Source organism: Camellia sinensis, chromosome 8 (genome assembly GCF_055761805.1).
Source record: "Camellia sinensis isolate YWXY chromosome 8, ASM5576180v1, whole genome shotgun sequence".
NCBI lineage: Eukaryota > Viridiplantae > Streptophyta > Magnoliopsida > Ericales > Theaceae > Camellia > Camellia sinensis.
In genome coordinates this window covers 127,899,821-127,922,492 of record NC_138968.1, presented here as the reverse complement: position 1 = coordinate 127,922,492, position 22,672 = coordinate 127,899,821, and the positions used below count along the sequence as shown (strand labels likewise).

Below are 22,672 nucleotides of genomic sequence, written 5' to 3'. Positions count from 1 at the left end.
GGGACCATTTCTGTAATTTGCCCAATTATTAATTTGAAAGATTTAAAGTAAGTTATAAATTACTTTTATGTAACTTTTCATAATATGTAAAATAAATTGACCATATTTAGTTAAATAAATCATCACCTAACTTTTTTATTGTACAAATATTCAAGATGCTCCCAAAAGTCATAGGCCATGTTTGGTTTTTTTTTTTTTCTTAATTTTTTTTTTAAATCAGTTTTTTTTTTTTTTAAAAAAAAATACCAACTAGATTGATAAAAATAAAATCAAAAAGATATTTTTGATTTTTTTGGCCTCCCAAAAGATAAAATTATATTGAAAAGTATTTTGATTTTTTATATTTTTTTCACCAAACTAATTTTTAACTTTCTAAAAAATATTTCTAAAACAAAGTTTTTGAAAACAAAACCAAACCAAACACGATTATAATTAAGGCAAAAGAGATAAAACTCTTTTGGCCATATGTATTTATAGGTTCAAAAAAACCTAAAAAGCCATAAATTGTAACTTACGAAAATCTCGTCTCTTTTCTTTTTCATCTCTTTTTATTAGATGAACTCAAAGTCAAATAAATTATAATCTAAAATCGTAACCAAATAAGGTGTGTTTGACATACTTTTTATAAAAAATTTTACTTTTAGTAATTTTTTTTAAATTATGTTTAAAAAAAATTTCAGTCCACCTTATGTAGACAAATCTATAAAGCAAAAAATAAATTAAATAAATAAATCAATCATTAAAACCAAAAATAATAACAAAAAGTCAATTTTTTAAAAAATCATTTTAGACTTTTTTTTTTCTAAATATTTTACTTTTTTAATCTATCTAATTAAGTAAGATTAATCACGACATTTGGCCTAATAGTTGTGTAACATCTTTTGTAGTGTGAGGTTCCGAGTTCAACTCCTATGGAAAAGAATTTGATACACTTTTTTTTTTGATAACGCAGGTATCCCCAACCCTCTAGTTTTTCGGAAAGCCAGGACTAATCCTGCGGGGTAAGTAGCCCGGGGGAAGCCGTGTACCCCTTTCAAACTGCTGCAAGCACTCACCCAGTAAGGAATCGAACCCGTGACCGTGTGCCTTACCCACACAGTCACGTGTGCGCCCTTACCACTGGGGCAGCTTGCCCCCCTTAGAATTTGACACACTTTGTGGTGATGTTTATTTCTTCACATTATAGTTAAGTTTTGTTAACTTTCTAAGTATTGTGATAATTGATAATGTAATATTTCCAATAATTATAATTGCTCTCATATGGATTGACAAAAAACAAAAAGTGTAAAAAAAAATTAAATTATTTTTTGAAAAAAAAATCCCTTCAAAAAAAAAAAACTACTATATACGTGGGTCAGCTCTCACGCATATATAGAAAAATTTCATTTCTATACATTTATTTATCTCAGTGTAGGGTAGTTCTCAATGTCCATACTTTTGAATTTGATTAAATATTATTTATCTCATTCTATACACCACTTGTTCCGATTATAACCCTTAAATTTTGCACATATACTTTTCACCAAAACACACCCAACGCAGCCACCGAAAATCCGTGAGACAAACACTGGAGGAACGAAAATAAAGAAAAAAGAATTCAAATCTACAGTGATACATTACATATACGCATATATATATATATATGTATTTTGATTTACAGATCTCTCTATATATTGATTTACATATCAGAGAGAGAACTCACCACAACATAGACTCTGTTTGGCAGAGTTTTTAAAGTTTAATCATACTCCTTAATTTGAATGTGTTGTTTGGTTATAAATTTAGAAAATTAATTTCACATTCACTTTTCAATATCACATGTCACATCATTAAATTCAAATTCTTTTCAAAATTTATAACCAAATAAATTTTTCACACTCGAATCATAATTTTAAAATTTACAAACTCAAAATACAATTCTATTTTCACATCATAATTCTAAAATTTTGCCAAACATAATCGCCACTCATTGTGATCGACATAGCCCAACCACATAAGAACATAATTTATGATTGAGAGGGAGGAGGATTGAGTTTGAATGCTAAGCTCATAAGACTTTAGGCTTCTGATATATTTTGCGGTTGTTTAAGATAACCTAAATAAGTATATTTTTTTATCTTTTTAAAAAATATATATAAAAAAATAGAAAGGTGATGTGATAAAAAAAGATAAAAAAATAAAAAAATAAATTATTTTGTATATGCCAAACTTAACTTTTTTTTTTTTGAAAATTATATGTGATTATTAAATACAATCAATGAGAGAGAATCAGAAAAAATTAACTTACCCAACAAGCTTCGCAGTCACCGAGGTGGACCAAACACACCGAATATTATATAGGGCTATTTTGGGAAGTTGACTAAAAGTCACTTTTTTTGTTTATAGCAAAAGTTAAAAGTTGACTTTTTTATCTTTTTTTTCATTTGGGAAGTTGGTTTTTAGCCAACGGTGAAATTACAATTTTACCCTCATAAGTCAAAATGTGTTACATAGGTGAAGTCGTAAATATTTTAAATAAATGAAGATAGTTTGGTTATTTTATTATGATTTGACATCATAAACAAAGATTAATCAAAAAAGTCAAAAGTCATTTTTTACCAACTTCCCAAATCATTTGTCTAAAAAAGCCAAAAACTTGGTTAAAAGTCAAAAAAATCATTTTTTACCGTCTTCCCAAAATAAGCCATAGTTGAATACAAGGAATGAGCATCCATAGCTGAATGCATAGAGTAAATGGTGAATTCCATTGACGCCCTTTTTGGTTGGGACTTGTGTTATTTTGATATTTAATTTTTCAATTGTAACGTGTTTGATTCTGAATTTTAAATCTTGTTTTAAATAAGTACAATTAAAGATACCATTGCTTAATTTCAAAGGTAAAATTGTCAATTTGATAAAATATAAACTAATTTGATAAAAATAAATGTCAAAAAAATATTTTCATATTTTTAAAAATTATTTCTACCCACTTAAAATAAAATTATATAAAATTAATAAATCTTTTAGACATTTATTTATTTTACCAAATTAATTTTTATTATGTGTTTGGATGATGATAAAGTAATTGGTGGTTGTTCTTATTTTCATTAAATTAGTTTCTATTTTTTCAAAAGTGAAATATGCTTACAACTTTGATATCATTATTAAATCAAAAAATCCAAAAGTAAAAACATTTCATATATTAAATATATCAATTACATATTAAAATTCTAACAACCACCCATTACATGATCATTATCCAAATACATAATAACATTAATTTGGTAAAATAAATAAATAAATGTCTAAAAAATTTATTAATTTTACATAATTTTATCTTTGGTAGATAAAAATAATTTTAAAAATATTTTTTTGACATTTATTTTTATCAAATTAGTTTATATTTTATCAAATTGACAATTTTACCCTTAAAATTAAGTAATGGTATCTTCAATTGTCCTTATTTGGAATAAGATTCAAAATTCAGGTCAAATGTGTTACAATTAAAAAGTCAAGAACCAAAGTGACACGAGTCCCAAATTATAAGAGCGGTTAATGTAATTCGCCCCAGAATAAATCATCTCAAAATATATTTAAATATCAAAATAAAGAGAGAGCGCATACAATAATTGAGACGAATCATTCAGTGGTTACCTTCTCAAAAAATCACCACAACCACCTGTGATCATTGGTAAACCACCACCCACTCTTTCATCAACCTAAAGGCCTCCACTTTCGTTAAAGAATCCCTTATGATAGTCTTGACTATACAGCAAATATAAAATACCTCACAACAATAACAATAGGGCAAACAAACTACATAGATGAACAATCACCGTTAAGGAAACCCACCAAAACTGTCCAATACAACTATTTTAAGATGATCTTTGGACATACAAAATTGAAGCTTATACATAAAACCTGTAGTCTCTGCCACCATATTAAAGCAGTGAACACAAGATTGAGCATAAGCAAAAATCATACAGCCATTCAAATCTCTAACAAGACCTCCACCGCCATTACCAGGAATTCCTGCAAGGCATGGATGGTTTCTTCATCCTCATGCATCAAAAACTTCTATCAGTATCCACAACACCAATTATAGGACTTTCCAAGGCTCTCTCAAAGTTCCCCAAAATCAATTCAATAACTTTGGTAAATTGCAGACAAACAATGATCATTAACAGCCAGGAGACTATATACGAATAAAGAACTCTGTATTGTCCTTTTGCAAGCTTCTAACTAGATCAACCTAGTATTGTTCTTGACATCTCATTAACCACACCTACTTCAACAAGCAATTCTTTCTAAGACAAAAGAGATGCACCAAAAGCATTAGAAAACCTCGTTCAAAATAGAAATGAAGACCGCGATCAGTTTTATGTTACACAATTATCGTTACAATATGCTTGCCTATAATAGGGCATGAGTAGTGACAACAAAAACTCGACAAATGAATTAAGTATTGCCAGCAGTTACGCTCTATGATATAATTTTCGAAGCAGACTCGTTTTATTCATAGCTGCTATGAGATTGAACTTGTACAGCATAGCTTTGGACCAAGAAGTTTACACATCAGCTCCAGGATCCCCAAGTTTGCATGCTACATCTGATCCTTTCAGACCATCTCTCTCTCTCTCTCTGAAAACTCCGTAAGTAGCCAAGACTCAAAAAACAAGCATTGAGTTAAAAAAATACCACCAGAGTGTGTATGCTAATATTTAATTGGCCCATCCAAGCTGCCAGACGCAAACTGAAAATATAATGGAAAAGGATGAGAGAGAATAAGGTTAGCCCATCACAATCAAGACTATTCAGGAAGCTTTAAACAATCTTGCTAATTCTAAAACAAATGTAGACGACCAAAATAAACCAACAATGACAACTCAAAACGAGCCTGCCTGTGTTAGAAGTCAAATTCCCAAAAACTTCAATGAGCAGACCAACCTTTCAGAATGTAAACAACATTTGGAGAAATATGTTTATATTACCAAAAAATCATCCGCTTGATACAGTTACAAGTTACTACACAATGAAGAGTTGTTCTTTGTTCCCAACAATATTTGAAACATAAAAAAACAAATGTCAAAATACAAATTTCCATGTTTAAGAATTAAAGCCATTACCTGTTGAACTATCGGATTACTTGATGTGGTGAATTCATGAGTCATTCCCTGCCATACAACCTTTCCCTCATACAGAAATAACAACCTAGAAATAGAAAAATGAAGTTCTGTTTAGGTCAATCAAAATGTGACTTCAAACACTCCAAGATCCAAAGTGTTTGGAAGAAGCAGTACCTGTCAACAGCTCTCCTAATGGTACTATGTTGGTGAGTTACAACAACATACGATGCAATCTTTCCAGGCTTCCCAAGTGCATCTTCACCTTTCAAATGAACAGAGCGGATGAGGTCTTCAACTACAGTAGATGCAATTGGATCGAGTCCAGCCGTTGGTTCATCATACAAGAGCACCTGTTCAGGAGTGCAGAGTACTGTCAGGTCAACAATTTACAGTTAAATCAATGGTTGAAGAAACATATGATGTATATTACTCACCAGTCACCACATAAAATTTGTGAACATTATTGTGGACATGTTTACTCCTAGCCTTACCAGCCCGTTTGGATGGAGTGATTAGATGAGAAACGATGAGAAACATAACTCTTTCTCATATTTGGTTTAGAAATTATTCAAGAAATGGACAAAAAGAGAACTCTGATATTATGCCACTTTCATTTTTCTCCGAAAATGGTGAGATTCGGTGAGAAACCAATTGATTGCCTATATATTTTTTAAAATACCAAGATTGCCCATAAAATGAGGGAAGAAAAAGAAATCTCACCCATATCCCTATTTCACATGTTTTCCTTTCTTACTCATCCAAACATAATAGTGAGAAAACACAACCATTTCTTTTCTTTTCTTTTCTCACATAGATCAGACTATAATCATGTTAAAATTTATCACCTACTTCACCCACTTGAACCTACTCCACTAAACCTAACCCACTACACCCACTTAAACCTACTCCACTAAACCTAACCCACTACACCACTACCACCTCACCTACTCCACTAAACCTAACCCACTACACCACTACCACCTCCTCTCCACCTACTACTCCACCTACTACATACCTACCTCCTTTAAATCTTCTATATATAGGACTCATTGTAAACACAAAATACAACAATCAATAATACAATCAATATCTATACAATTCTCTATTTCTCTTTATACATTAAATTTTTCTACATGGTATCAGAGCAGGTTTAGAACCTAGTATTTTCGCTTCCCCGGCGGGCGGCAACCTCACCTTAGCCGCCCGCCGGACCTCAACCTATTCCGCTGTCATCTCTATCAATACATATAGCTTCCAGTTCGCCGCCACCAGAGGCGACTTCTCTACATACAAAGATCAACCACCTTCTCAACCTTTTAGTTCTACTACTGTGACCCTCTCTATGATGGTTTTGGTGTCTCTGCAATGTGGGCTGTTCTTACTATTGTTGTTGTCTTTGACTTCTCTGTGGGTGCAACACTTGGAAGGGGTGTAAATAGGGGTTTTGCAACACTGCTTGCTAGTACTCTTGGCGTTGGAGCTCATCGAATTGCTAGTTTTTCTGGAGAAATATGTGAGCCCATACTACTTGGGCTTTTTCGTCTTCATACTAGCTGCAGTAGTGACATTCATAAGATTTTTTCCAAGAATGAAAGCAAGATACGATTATGGGCTGCTGATATTTATATTAACATTCTGTTTAATATCAGTATCTGGTTATAGAGATGATGAGGTGTTAGAGATGGCCCACAGGAGGCTATCCACCATACTCATCGGTGGTGCCAGCGCTGTGATTGTATGTGTATGCATTTGTCCATATGTGGTGCTGGTGTTGTCAAGGGCTTCCAGCCATCTATCTATCAGGCAAATAATGGTGGGGCCAATTTTGTGGCACATGGTTAGAACCTTTTCAGAGGACTACAATGATTTGAATGTTGAGCCTTCGTTTGGAGAGACCAATCTCGACTTTGAAGGCAGAGAGAGGAGCACTAAGGAAAGCACACCCATTCTTCTTTTATTTATTTAATCACACTCACCAAGTTTGTTTCACTCTCATTATCACATCCATACACACCGGTATCATGTTGTCTTCAACTTTCTTTTATTTATCATTTTAAAATACACCCTTATCATGTTGTTCCCCACCTTCTTTACTTTATATATATATATATATATATATATATATATATATATATATCTTTTTATTATATTCTATTACTCAAACTCTCCTCCATTTGATTTTAAAATCACTTATTTTTTATTTATTTTTTCCAAATCACTTTTCCTCCTTTTTACATACCCCCACTTTATTTTTGAAACAATCACCCTGATATTTTTCATATAATCCATCTATACATATTTTTTTTATCTATTTTCTTTCTCCCTTGTTTTCTTTCATTTTATTTTTATTTTTTCAACACAACACTCCCAAAAAAAAAAAAAAAAAAAAAAAAAAAAAAAAAAAAAACATTTTACAAACTTGTCATTTCTTCATGCCGGGGATCAACCCCGATCAGCATTTTACACCAAAAAAAAAACAAAACAAAACAAAAAAAAAACAAAACAAAAAAAAAAAAAAAAAAACACACACACACACACACAAAACAACCACATCCACAGGCGGGATTTTGCTTCTCTACTCTGCTGCGGGTCGCTTTTTCTTGCCTCCGTCCTGGGCGGCCCTTGCCGGTGCTGCCTCTGTGTTTCCCGCACCCACTCCACTGGGCACGATCACTACTCCCTGCTCCTCCACTGCAGCATATGGCGGACCTCCAAATCGGAACATAACGGTGGCCTTCCGCTTCAGTTCCTTATTTTCCGCCTTTAGCACACTTATCTCTGCTCGCGCATCCTTATACATGCGTTGGAGCAGAGCCAGTTGGGCGTTTAACTGCTGCACCTCATTTGTCCTACTCTGCAGCCGGTGCGACAAGTTTGTGACCGCAGTCATGGTTTCCACACATGACTTCAAAGTATACTGATTCGCCTCAATATCTGATTGCGCTGCCATTCTTTGCTCCACAGACCGCATAGGAAAGGTCAACGGAGCAAACTCAGGGGCGTTTGGTTGAGGTTCAAGGGCAACCGCACCGGTTATCTCTCTTGTGGACTCGTTGAGGTCGGGAAAGAGAGTAAGCAGACCTCGGGAAGAAGAGGCCATGTTCTGGGTAGCTGGACGGGAAGAAGAGGCCATGTTTTTGGGTTGCTAAGTGTTTCAGAGAAGCAGCGATTACCGATTGGTACTGTCAGACAAGGTTGGTTACAGAGTGTTTCAAGATTTGCAGCTCTTCGAGACAAGCTCTCTGAGAATGCAAAGGTTTCAACTGGTTTGTTATGCTTCCAAGCCTCAGCCTCCGCTTCGGTTTATAAAGACCCTGACGAAGAGGCCGACACGCGTTCTGTCGGTCACGTGCATCGCCGCGTGTCTGGCGCGCCTTTTGATGGCTCGCCGCTCGATGATTTCTGTCGGGCACATCTTTTGATAAAGTGGGCGCGCCTTTTGAGGGCGCGACTTTTGCGGGCTCGATATATATATCTACATGTATATCTTTTGGGCAGCCTATATACACACTCATACAGTGTCTTCTACATCGGTCCGACATGACCCTATAAACTGTCCCAACATTAATTCCGGTTAGCTCCTTTATGGGTCCGACAAGACTCTGTAAACTGTCCCGACATAGATTCCGGTTAGTTTCTACAAGGGTCTGACAAGACTCTGTAAACTGTCCCGACATAGATTCCGGTTAGTTTCTACAAGGGTCCGACAAGACTCTGTAAACTGTCCCGACATTGATTCCGGTTAGTTTCTACAAGGGTCCGACAAGACTCTGTAAACTGTCCCGACATTGATTCCGGTTAGTTTCTACAAGGGTCCAGCAAGACTCCGTAAACTGTCACAACAACTGTCACCACATTGTCTGCTACAACGGTCCGACATGACCCCATAAACTGTCTTCTACAACGGTCCGACATGACCCCATAAACTGTCTTCTACAGCGGTCTGACACCGCCATCCAGTGTCCTCTACACCATTATGACACCACCATACAGTGTCCTCTACAACGTTATGACACCACCATCCAGTGTCTTCACCAATGGTCTGACACGACCATACAGTGTCACCTATCCTCTTTTATTTTTATGTATTTTCTTGTTTTGTAACTCTCTCCAAACTCAAGTTGGCTAGTTCCTATCCCCCTTGAGTTTGCGGGAGGCTGTTAAAATTTATCATCTACTTCACCCACTTGAACCTACTCCACTAAACCTAACCCACTACACCCACTTAAACCTACTCCACTAAACCTAACCCACTACACCACTACCACCTCACCTACTCCACTAAACCTAACCCACTACACCACTACCACCTCCTCTCCACCTACTACTCCACCTACTACATACCTACCTCCTTTAAATCTTCTATATATAGGACTCATTGTAAACACAAAATACAACAATCAATAATACAATCAATATCTATACAATTCTCTATTTCTCTTTATACATTAAATTTTTCTACAAATCATTTATTTTCTCACTCCACGATCCAAATGGAGTGATACATGGCTTCGATATTCCTATTCCAAACTTGTTCCCTCTAACAAACAAAATCAGGGTGAGGGAGAGAGCCACATATTGCTATGATTATCAGGAAAAAGGAATTTATATTTCGTTCAATTTTTTTCGTAACCTTTTCTTTTTGTTCACTGGTGTCGAGCAGATTAACGAGATGCTATGCATCGGTCAAGACTAGGATATTATGATTTTGTCATTCACATTGTGGTTTTGGCTGGTAATGCACACAGACCTTTCCATGTGAGAACTCTCTCAAAGTCCCTTCAGGCTTTATCAATGAATTTTCCTTAGTGCAGAAAAAATAAACAAAGAGACAGAAGGATTGGGCAGACAATTCTGATGTGGTGGTTCATCTATACAGCTGCTGAGGTTCAGCTTGGAAGTGACATAACATATCCCAAAAAGATTATAAATTCAATATATGCAAGAAGTCAAGAGCTTTCCACGATGGAAGAAGTTATACAGAACACTGTTAAGTTTGGGGTCTTAGTGTATGGAGGAAGAGAATATATATATACACAACAGTGATATATAATGATGCCGTACAACGGGAAACAGGTAGAAACGCTGCAAATTTTAAAAAGGATAAAAACAGTTTTCGTCCCTAAAGAATGCGTTGTTTTTCATTTTAGTCCCTCAAGTTTTAATTTTGTCATTTTGATCCTCCAAGTTGTCAATTTGAGTCAATTTGGTTCTATCTCTAACGTCCGTCTAAATTGATAACGGGAACATAGATAAAAGGCAGCTTTAACCCCTAAAATATGTGTTTCTTGTCAGTTTTGTCCCTCAAGTTTTAAGTTTGTCATTTTGGTCCTCAAAGTTATCAATTTGGGTCAATTTGGTCCTAGCTCCAATTGATGATTTTGAGGACCAAAATGACAAATTTTAAAACTTGAGGGGCTAAAATGACAAAACGCATAGTATAGGGACTAAAACTATCTTTTATCCAAAGATAAAATACTTTTCCCGTTATCAATGTAAACAAAAGTTAGAGATGGGACTAAATTGATAATTTTGAGGACCAAAATGACAAAATTGAAACTTGAGGGACTAAAATGACAAAGAATGCATACTTTAAGGACAAAAATTGTCTTTTATCCTTTTAAAATTTTTAAAATGATTAGCCTAATCCTATGATCATACTTGTGACGTACACAAACATAAACATACATTCATATGAGAACATTAAACAAATGTGAGAGCCCGATTTTTAGGAATATTTGTGTGTATTTGTGTATGTGTTCGGATGCAGATTAAACAATGTTTTGGTTTAATTGCTGAAGCTTGTGTTTATATATAAAATTCTCTCTGTCAGATAATAAAAGATGATGGCATAATTATAATTAGGGGGACTTACATGTAGGTCCTAATAGGTGGACTTATTGTCCAATAAGTCCTATGATAATTAACGATATTTTTCATCAAAAACTACTAAAAAACGTCACTAATTATTAATTTTCAGCGACAGTTTGATAATTTTGTTACAAAAAATGTCACTAATTATAATTTTTAGTGATAATTTAAAAAATCGTCACAAAAAAATATCACTAATTTTCAACTTTCAGTGACAATTTGAAAAATTCGTTACATAAAGAGTCATTAATTGTAATCCTAACAAAAAAAGTCACTAATTGTCAATTTTTAGCGACATAGGCAAAAAAGCGTCACAAAAAATTATTGTTAGCGACGATTTTACTAGGATTAACTTTTAATAGGACTCCACGGGAGTTAAGTTCAACTATTAGGACCTATTGGTAGTTTACCCTTATAATTATGAGAAAATCTTAGTGAAATTTATGTTATAAGACAATCTTTGTGAAACTAGGAGAAAGCCTTGAGGGCTTTTATGTAATTATGATAAGGCTTCCACATGTATATGAAGGAAGTTAAGTTTACCAAATTGCATAATATACATCAAACTTTAAAAAACCTAAAGAGCAGCTGCAGCTGTAGGGCAGAGAAGAGAGAGAATATCATCAGCTTGCTTTTGGTTAGCAATCCGAAGTTGGGTGACAGGATGACATTGTAGATTGTTGAATATACATCTATGGTAAACTTCTTGGGCATATGTATTCATATTCTGTATACAATACTTGCATCTGTGTGTTTTCATGCTAGTACAGGTACAAATAATGATCTGAGAAATCAACTGCATGAGACTAGTCTATGATTACTTTAAATACATTTACAACCTGAGGTTAGATGATTCAAGAATGCAAGGAATGAATTGGTTCATTTTCGGGTTAAACCGGTGGTTAGGAACGGATTTTAAAATTGATATTGGTAAATTGCCTGCTTAATGATGGAATTTCATAAAGAATTACACTCAATAAGAAATCTTCATAACCACTTCCCTAAAAGAGCAATGTTCCTTGTCACAATGTTTCCTACAACCAGTTCCCTTTTATCTATAGGGAGAGAAACTATCACACAATTCACCAAATGATTATTTTCCCCTTCATCCATAACCATAAGAAATCACTAATCATTTTCTCAATTTTATTTGTTACCGCAACTGGAATCTTAAACAAAGACAGAATAAATTGGAATACTCCACAAAACAGACTGCACTAAAGTGTAGCTACCTCCTCTAGAAAGCAAAGCTCTTTTCCACAAGTAATTATGTTGTCTTATGAAATTTCCAAAATGTGGGCCAGGTGCCCGACCAATAATGGGAACCTAAATAATTGCATGGCCCTAAAAACAAGGAAATGTCGGAGAAATGAGAAGATACCATGGGATGGGCACAAGGCCATGTGGTCTTCCTGACCAACATGATAATTTCTGCTTTTCCTCGCCTCCAATCTCTTACCAATCTTCTCTAACACTAGTGCCCCAAAAGACTCCGCCCTAGGATTATTTCCCAAGGGTAACCCCTAGTACTTGAATGGAAGATACTCAATAGAACACCCTAAAATCCCCGCCAGCCTTTGTATTCTATTTGATTGAAAATTAATGCCCACAATGTTACTCATATTAACATTACCCTAAAGTCCTGAAACAATCTCAAAGACTCTCAAAACTGTAAGCAAATTAACTACCTCTAATTCCTCCCTAGAAGCAAAAAAAGATAGTATCGTCTACATACAGCAAATGAGGCCTGAAGGCCCCCCAATCATGGTTGCAAATCACTTTGCTCAAGATCCTATGTTACCTTCTTGTCAATTTAAACTGTTCAAAATGGTTGTTCAAATAAGGTCTAATTTTGCTTCCAAGTGTTCAACTGGGTTTGAGTCACTCTCTAACTATGAAGCACATGCACTTCAACTTAGTTGTTGTAGCCATGTCCAACACATGTCAAACATGAACTGCCTGGATACGTGATATGTATGGGATATAGCACATGTCATGTCCCATTTTTGTATAACTTTTCTCTGTCTAGACACGATGGAGGCACGTCACGAAGAGGCGTGTCTAGCCTCTAAACACGTCCCAAGACATTGATGTCTTGCCATGAGCTATACAAAAATCATAAATTCATAATCACCACTATGTAAACATATCCGTGTTAGTCATCACTATAAAATTATTCTTTAGACAATACAAATAAGTAGCATTCTCTTCCTTAATTTCTGAATTAGTGCTTGATTGTTGAAGCAATTGAATTATCATTCTATATTAGTGTTTGATTGTCAATTTGCTAGTTTTTAAAACTTATAATGGTTATAGGAAAATTTGGTTTCTTCTACTATTGCTAGTAGCACACCCACAATTTTGTTATATTGTTGAAGACAAAAACAATCAAAGTAGAGGAGAAGTGAAGATTGAGGACCAAGCACTACCTAAGAGTGAACATCTTCGTTATTTAGGATCAATTATCACAACAGCTAGGAAGATTGGAGCGGATGTGGTCCATAGAATTAAGGCGGGGTGGCTTAAGTAGAGGAGTGCGTCTACGATACTGTGCGATAAACAAGTACCCACTAGATTAAAAGGGAAGTTCTATAAAACGGCTATTAAACCAACGATATTATATGGTACGGAATGTTAGGCAACCAAGAAACAACATGTAGATAAGATGAGTGTTACTGAGATGAGGATGCCAAGATAGATATGTGGCAAGACTAGAAAAGACAGAGTTAGAAATGAGTATATTCAAAAATAGGTAGGAGTAGTGCCGATAGAAGATAAATTGAGGGAGAATAGATTGAGATGGTTTGATCATATACAACAAAGACCAACAAAGGCAGTACTGAAGAGATGCGATACAATGACGATAGATGAAAGTATTAGGGGAAGGGGCAAACCTAGATTGACGTGGGATAGTGTAGTAAATAAAGATATGAATCTCCTTAATTTAACTAACGATATGGCCTTGGATAGAGTCGAATAAGGAAGAATGATTAATGTAACCGATCCTATTTGATGGGGCTTAAGGTTTGGTTTGGTATGTTGAAGACAAAAACTCAGATTTAGGTTTGAATACCCAAAACCTAAATGCAATGCTTGGGCTTTCTCTAGTATCCTTTTTTCTTCTCTTGTCTTCCCAATTCTCCTACTTCAACTAATTCATGCCCTTCTCTTCTGTCTTACCATTGATATTCTTTTTAATCCATCTTAATCACCAGATTCACAGCCTTCCCCTGCAACACAGTTTGTATTTTGAGGACCTCTAAGGCTGTCCTCTATCACCCTCAAGAGTTGAATCTTCTTCAACTTCCTCAAACCCAACAAACTCAATCACTTTCTCACATTGACTACCTCCCCAAAAAACTCAATATTTGATTGCTTGACCTCCCATAGCATCTATGAATCTGCAGGAACTCGTGAAAGCAAAACCAAATTAAAAATCTCCTTAAAACATCACTCAGCACTAATGAAGCATATATGTCTGGATCAAACCAAACTAAGTACTATTGCTCAACTTCTAGCAATTGAAATTGAATATTTTTCCATCAGTCTCTGTAGAGCTACAAGATATGCAGCAAAGCGATCAACAAGAAAGACTGTAAAAGAAACTGAAATTGAGAACTATGGCCATGGCCATCCAAATGCGTACTTCACATGCAAACACAAAATGTGTGACAACTACAAGGGCCAAACTAGAAGTGTGTACAATGGCCACCCCTAAGTGTGTATGAAAGACTGTATGCACAATTCTAATTGCCAATGAGGAGTGGAACAAAAACACATCCAGGTGTACCAGAGGCAATGTTGAAACTGTTTCTTATAGTCTAATTTGACCTCTGAAAACCAAGGTGAACATACCAATAAATGAAAATTCGAGTTTTTCCTTGGCACAATAAATACTTATTAATTCTTAATTCCATAGCGTTTGAATTTTCAGGGGCAACCACCAAACCCCTTCCCCATCCCCCATTTTTTTTCCAAAAAAGGATGACAAGACAAGAGAGTGAACTATTTTTCACAGAAATAACCACACTAAACTATGAAGCTTCACAATCAACAACCAAAGTTTGAGCAACTTCATTAAAAATGTAAGCAGATAGAATTCTCAGCCAATTTTCAATACATGAACAGCCAACAATCTACATGCAAATAAACCACTGGGGTTAACCCAGTGGCCTAGGAATTCACGAGTTCTTCTTCCCATCCTCTATACTGGGTTAAATATAAATGATCTCTCCTTAAATCAAATAACAAAATCATGGGGATTGCAGCTAAAACACATACCTCTGGCTCAATTACATCCTTTGTGGTGTCAAAAATTATGGAGCGAGCTAGTGCAACTCTTTTCTTCATTCCACCTGACAACTCGGAAGGTAATCGATCCTCAACTCCCTGCCCAAAACTTTAGTTAAGTTTCATTGCATTATAAAATCAAAGTGATAGGTTGCCTCATAAAGATTCTGTTGTTTTCCATTTTTCTTTTTGTTCTTTTTTTTTTTTAATTGTTTATTTCCTTTGCTCCTTTACTATTGTGGCAGGTTCGAGTTTGAGCTCGCAGTCACTTGCTGCTTTAACTGTTCACAGGTGAAGAAGGTGGTCAAGCTTAGTTTAATACTTCAAATCCAGGTGTGTGATACTTCAACAGCATTGAGATGGCTAGAACAATCTGAGTTACAGTTGCACTATTTCCATAAGGGCAATATGCAGGCACCAAGCACTCAACTATTCCATCTTCTTCAACTAAATAGTAAACCATTCAAAAGCATACTACTACAGACTCTACATTAAGTTTTAACAGAAAAAATATTTTAATACTAGCTTAGCCATACACTTGTGTATGTTTGTACATAAGCCATTATATTAAATGTTTTAAGCAAACTAAAATGATCATGGTATGACATTATATACTTCTTTCCAAACTCCATACCGGTTGAGAGCTATGGTATTTTAAGTCTAGATGTCATTAAACCAAATTATACATAAGAGACTAGGGTAAATATGTAAAGTCATAAAATCATATAATTATGCTGATATAAACTGTACCTTCAATCCAACAGCAGCCAAAGTTTGTGAAACAAGGGTAGCGATTTGATTCTCAGACATGCTGGAATTCTCATACCTGTGAAAAACAAGAAAATTGGTCAAGATTTTAGATGTGTTGGTCTTTTTACAAGGGAGAAATATAAAACAGAAAACTACACCTAGATTTAGGAAGAATATTGTAAAGGTTGCATCAAATTTGAATAAAACAATTTAGACAGTCTCTTACAAAAGGAAACCGACATTTTCGCGAACAGTTAAAGAATCAAAAAGTGCTGCACTCTGAAACACCTGTTACTCAAAAGAATACACATATAAATAATGACAGTAATTAAAAATAAAGTTTGAGATTATTATCAACAAGGTAAGCCAACAAAACTAAGATGTGTAAGTCAATTACAATTTACCATGCCAATTCGAAGGCCAGATATCTCATCATCGCTGATTAAACCATGTCTTCTTCTTCCTCGAATGAAAACCTCGCCCTGCTCATTAAAAAAATAAAAATGAAAAATTGTCTATGTAAGAAAATTCGAGAGGTGCTTTATTAAGGCCTCGTTTGGGAACAGGCTAATTTAATAACTTTTTGGCTATTTGGCTAAAATATGAGCTAAAAAAAACTAGTATGTTTGGGATGACATTTTGGCTTTTTACGAAAAGATGTGCAAAAAGTAGAGAGAAAAGAGAATCTTTGACTTTTTGGTATGGGTAAAATATATAACCAATATGAAAAACGTGCTGAGGTAAATACCTTGTCTGGAGTAAGAAGCCCAGCCATGATCTTTAAAATAGTAGATTTACCAGTGCCAGAGGGCCCAATTATTCCAACAGCTTCCCCATGCCTAATCTATATAAGGAGTAAAAAAAAATATTAAAAAATATGTAACATATTTATGAAATTCAAGGAAACGCTAAATGCATAGAGAAACAAGTAGATTCGACCAATTCTTCTAAATAATATTTAAGATGCAACATGGGTGCAAGTTAGGGGTGACCATTGGTTCAATGGTAAAAACTTGACCTAATAACCTTGAGGTTATGGGTTCAAGTCTCGGAGTAACCACTTTGTGCACTATGCCAAAGGTTAGGTGTGTACCCAATCTTTCCCCTCCCAAACACACATTAATGTGTACTATTTGGGTGTTGTTTTGTTGTTTTTTAACATGGGTGCAAGTTACATTAGCTTTAAACATCATTAGAACATGTATCTTGACATTTTTATGAGGGAAGAAGGTCTTAAACAAGTTGGTCTGCTTGGATCCTATTAACCCTCTGCGCCAAAATAACAAATCATGCATGGGTATATGTATTGGCTATTTTCATACTAAACACTATTAGAAGTTGTGCTCAACACAAACATTTTCACCAAAACAACAACAAATCATGCATAAGTTTGTTTTTTTGTGAAACGAGAGATCATGAGATTGTCCACCAAGGAAATAAAAAATTGTAGATGACATGCACCACTAATCACAAACCATAGTACAGAACCACATCTAAAACAAATGATTTGTACTTTTTTCTTCACCAGAAAATGTTTGTCGCAAAACTTCCGTGAGTACTACAACCAATACTTATTAGGGTTGGCTATTCAATAATGTATGAACAATTTGTAGAAAGCATTTTGAAATATGAAATCTTACTGTCACACTTCAGAAACTTCTATTCCAGTGAAAGAACGCTTCCTCAAAGCTCCATATATGTAAGTATCCACACAAATTCATCAATGAAAATCAAACAGAATTTACCTTGAAGCTAACACCTTTCAAGATGTGCTTCTCACCAAATGACTTGTAGACATCTTTACATTCAATTAGAACATCAGATTCACCCTCAAGTTCCTGATCTACGTTCAAGTTCTCTAGGTTCCGTGAATCCTGGTAACAACATACAAGCAAAGACATGATCATCAAAGATTCCAAAATATTTTTCTTTTCATTTCTATAGATTATTCATCTATTTTGCTCAGTAAGATGACAAATAATTAAGGATAAATAACAAGTATAAGACAATGAGGCTATTCCCTCTTAACCAAAAACACAAAAGCACCAAAACAGGGCTTAAAACTCAAGGAATCTGAAGTAAATTCCAAACGAATTTGTCATTAGAATAACAACTTCTAACACTATCAGACAGACAAACCAATGCAACATACTGCTCACAAAATCCAAACTAAACTAAGATAATAATAATATAACATACCCATCGAAGGATACTTCGGAGAGAGGAAAAAAAAATCCAACAATAATATGAAAAACCACAAGAAGCTAATATAAAGGACAGATTTACATTAATTTGACAGTGAAAATGCATGTCAAAACAAACCAAACCAAGCCTTGTGTCACACTCAAGTAGGGTTGGTTACATGAATCCCTTTTTCGCCATTTTGCTCTATCAATGGCTAAATGCTCAATTAAATTACATAGATTCATTTTTTTTTTACTACTACATCCCATGTTAGTTTAGGTCTCCCCCATTCCCTAACATTTCCATTTACAGTGATCATATTACACTTCCTTACTGTTGCATCTATAGGTCTTTGTTGTACATGACCAAACCATCTTAGTTTGTTCTCTCTCAACTTATCTTCAATTGGTGGTACTACTCCTTCTATTTCACGAATATATTCATTTCTAATTCTATCTTTCTAATCTTACCACACATCTATTTAGCTATACTCATTTTATGAACGTGTTGTTTCTTAGTTGTCCAACATTTTGTCTCGTAAAGCATCATTGGCCCTATAATTATTCCATAAGATCTATAAAGCATGAACACTTTTAAGAAGGTGGCAACACATGTTGGACACTCGTCCAAATGAGTCCTATTATGTAAAAAAAGAAATAACTAGATTCAAACACTCTTCAAACATTTGGGACACACATGTCCATCATTTGGACACACATGAAACTAATTATAGATTTGAACAAAATTACCTAAGGTACAAAGATAAAAGAAAATTAATGTCAATTTACAAAAATTAGCACTATGTTGTTGTTTTTTTATTATTGTTTTTAAATGACATATTCATATATGTAATATAACATAATAAATATATAAAACAATATATTTTGTGCATGTCCCCCACATGTCGTGTACTGCATTTATTTAAAAATTGCCGAATCGGTGTGTCTGTGTCCATGCTTCTTAGCATAAGATTTTCCTTTTCAATTTTGTTAATATTCATCAATTACATTATATGTCAGAGACACTTAGCCAACCTACGTTTATTCCATAGATCACATGTCTTTATTAATAATTAACTTAGGTAATGAAAATGTTGCATACTTGTTATCTCTTGATTTTCAATTTTCACTTCTTCGTTATTTCTACTTCTACTATCACTAAAATTGCATTCTATATATTCAGTTTTATTTCTATTAATTTAAACCCTTTTGACTCCAGTACTTTTCTCCAGATTTCTAGTTGAGTGTTAATTCCTTCCTTAGCTTCATCCATTAGAATAATATCCATGACTAAGGACTAAGAAGCACAGACACGTGACACGATACGAACAAGCCGACACACAATTTTTCAAAATATGTAGGACATGACACGTGCGGAACATATGAAAAATATATAATTTTATAAATTTATTAATTTATTATATGTCATATATAAGGATAAATAATTATTACATGTTACATATATAAATATTTAAGTCAAAATAATAATTTTTAAAGTCTTAAGAAAGAGAATAGATGGAAATTTACATTGTTTTTTGTTTTATCATTAGATTCCAAGCTATTTTATTCAAACTTTTAACGCGTGTCTAAATGTTGGGAAATGTCTAATGAGTGTCATGTCGTGTTGGTGTTGGACATGACACATTACCTTCTTAGAAATGTAAGTGCTTCTTATACTAAGGCAAATAGATAAGGACTCAAAGTTGACCCTCAATGCAATGCAGCCCTACAACAATTGTAAATTCACTAGTTTTCTTACATGTGATCTAATTGTAGTTATAACTTCATCCTATACGTCTCTTATCGCATCAATATACACCTTTGGTCATACATTTTATTTTTCCAAATCCCAACATTATATCTCTAGACATTCTATGATAAGAATTTTCTAAATCTATTAAAACCATATATAGATCCTGCATTTTCTCTTTGTTTTCTTCTATTAATCTTCTTAGTAAATATGTCACACCTCCATAGCTGATCTACCGGGCATAAATCCAAACTTACTCTCTAACACTATTATTGTAACCTTCAAATGATACTCAATCACTCTCTTCCACAATTTTCATTGTATGACGCATTAACTTAATAACTCTATTATTGTTGTAATTTTGCATATCTATTTTATTGTTATAAATAGGTACTAAAACACTTTTTCTCCACTCATCAAGCATTTTACACATTGAATAGAGAGAACAAAATAAAACACAGATTTAAATTGATAATTCCAGCAAACTGATTACAAGAATGATTTAAAACTATAACTTTCGATATTTTTACATCACTATGACTCCAACAAGTACTAATTCAGTAAATTACCTGCAAATCCAGTACAATAAATAGAAACAGATTGAGAGAAAATAACAAGCAAACAAACAAAAAATGAGCAAGAACAAGCAGCTAAAAATTGATTAATGGAATAATTTGAATGCAGAAATCACAGGAAAGAAATCAAGACGAAATATTTACATTGAATTTGGAGGCAGAAAATCCATCGGCTGCCCTCAAGTTCCGCGGGGGTGCCATACAAGCACAAGCAATCATACTATGCCCAGAAGAAGAAGCATCACTATACACCCTTCTACCAGAAACTAAAAATCTGGAGGAGCTAGAAGAAGAACCATTCCACGTATTCAGAGTAGGGAACAACACAGAACCCATTAAAGACACCATTCTTTTCCGCCCAATTTGCTTTCTGGGCAGTCAAAATTTTCGATTTTGAGGGTTCACAAGCATGAACATCAATCAAATCTCAGCACAAAACTTCGATATTCAAAAAATGGGTGGTGGGGATGTGGACCCACAATCATACAAAGACTGATAAACGATAATCAAAAACAAGAGCGAGCAATATCGAGAGGAGAGTGGAGATTGTTTATGTTGCTGTAGCAATTTGATTTGTGGGTTGTTCAAATGAGAATATTCGTCCCCTCCTGTATATTCTTCGACTTTCAAAACGCAATTTTCTCTCTGTTTGAAAAACCAATGATAGAAAAAAAAAAAAAAAAAAAAAAAAAAAAAAATTGCATTGCTGAAATCTTGTTTTTTACGAATTCAAAACTTTTGAAATGGAAAATCAAATGGAAAATTAGGCAAAATGCGACACCTGAGGCCCAGCGTCGATTACACTGCAACGGCGGCGAAGGCGGCAGAGCCGCCGGAGACTGTTTCTGATTGTCGATGGTCGTAGTTGAAGCAGATCGTTTCGACTCTGTTCACAACTTCAATTTTTTCTCCTATAAGATCGGTTAAAACGACGCGAGAGAGAGAATGGAGCGTGGTATAATCGTCAAAATTGGTTAATTTACACTGTAGACCCTGCACGTTTTGCTCATTTTTCGCATTCGTCAAATTTTAGGTTTTGTTTTGTTTGATTTGATTTTTTAAAAACTGGTTTTCGATGTTTTTTTTTAGTGATTTTTATTTTACTTTTTTATTTTTTTTAAATGAATTCTTATATTTTAGTCAATTTATTTTATTTTTTTAGTGGTTTTGTTTGGGAAAAGAATTGGAAGTTAAAATAGTTAATAAAGATATATTCTAAAATAGTTAATAAAATAAAATATTACATTTAAATCATAATTTTTTTTTCTTCACAACAATCAAATTAATTACAAAAAAAAAGGCAATCAACTTTCCAAACACAATTTTTTTAACCAAATTAAAATAATTAAAGAGTAAAAAAAATAATTAAAATAGTCAACTTTTCAAACGAGCTGTGTATTAAAAAAATGACCAAAATATGAAAAAAAAAAAAAAAAAGTTCATTAAAAATAAATGAAAATCCATCTAAAAAAAATTTAATACTAAATCCAAAATCTAGTGAAAAATCTAAAATTTAATAATAAATCCAATTGGAAATTGTCCTCAAATTCTCTGGTGAAAAATACCCAAAAGCTAAAATACAAAAAATATAATATTAAGGGGGTGTTTTTTTTTTTCATCAGAATTAAGAGGGTGTTTGGCATGCAAGTTTTTGGATAAAATAGTTAATAAAGACAAAAAAAAATATTTAAATAGTCAATAAGACGTAATGTCACGTCTAAATCATAATTATTTTATTTTTTTCTCACTAAAAAAAATTAAAAATCATTCCAAGAAAAATTATTGGTTAGTCTGGAAGCACCACATGATTATACTTCTAGCCAATAACAAACCACCATCTAGACCAACTTATTAAAAAATATTAATTAAAATAACCAAGTTTTTAAACCAGTCCTAAAAGGTTTATGGGAGACAAAGTGAAAAAAAATTAGCATCAAGTTGTGTTTCTTTTTATCAGAAAGCTAGACATAAATTACAAACTTAGGTAATAATTTTTAATAATTCACTTCTCTAGTATTTCCATTTCTACTGTATTCTTGATTTCATCAATTAAAGTAACATACACTACACACTATGAGACACCATATTGAATATGCTTCATTTTTTTTTATTTTATTACAAATGTCAAAACTAAGACATTACACCTAA

At 33.8% G+C, this 22,672-nt stretch overlaps 1 protein-coding gene and 1 long non-coding RNA gene across 4 annotated transcripts; both read right to left on the bottom strand.

Moving 5' to 3' along the window:
* Window positions 1–4,179: 4,179 nt before the first annotated feature.
* On the bottom strand, window positions 4,180–21,961 carry ABCI13 (non-intrinsic ABC protein 11). 3 transcript variants are annotated; one of them, XM_028237836.2, is made up of 11 exons: window positions 21,306–21,961; window positions 20,669–21,169; window positions 17,762–17,890; window positions 16,765–16,860; window positions 16,421–16,498; window positions 16,243–16,304; window positions 16,017–16,092; window positions 15,258–15,365; window positions 5,280–5,455; window positions 5,106–5,190; window positions 4,180–4,732 (listed from the first exon to the last, which is right to left on the bottom strand). In XM_028237836.2, exons 2-11 carry the CDS (start codon window positions 20,870–20,872, stop codon window positions 4,694–4,696), a joined length of 1,053 nt encoding a protein of 350 aa, XP_028093637.2. In that variant the 5' UTR covers window positions 20,873–21,169; window positions 21,306–21,961; the 3' UTR covers window positions 4,180–4,693. The 3 variants fall into 3 exon arrangements, with proteins under 3 accessions (XP_028093637.2, XP_028093638.2, XP_028093639.2); XM_028237837.2 differs by having other exon boundaries at window positions 20,669–20,894; window positions 21,306–21,505; XM_028237838.2 differs by having other exon boundaries at window positions 20,669–20,807; window positions 21,306–21,464.
* On the bottom strand, window positions 9,194–9,516 carry LOC145797109 (uncharacterized). The gene is made up of 2 exons (XR_014338190.1): window positions 9,416–9,516; window positions 9,194–9,373 (listed from the first exon to the last, which is right to left on the bottom strand). It is a non-coding gene; the product is annotated as an uncharacterized LOC145797109 (long non-coding RNA).
* Window positions 21,962–22,672: the final 711 nt, after the last annotated feature.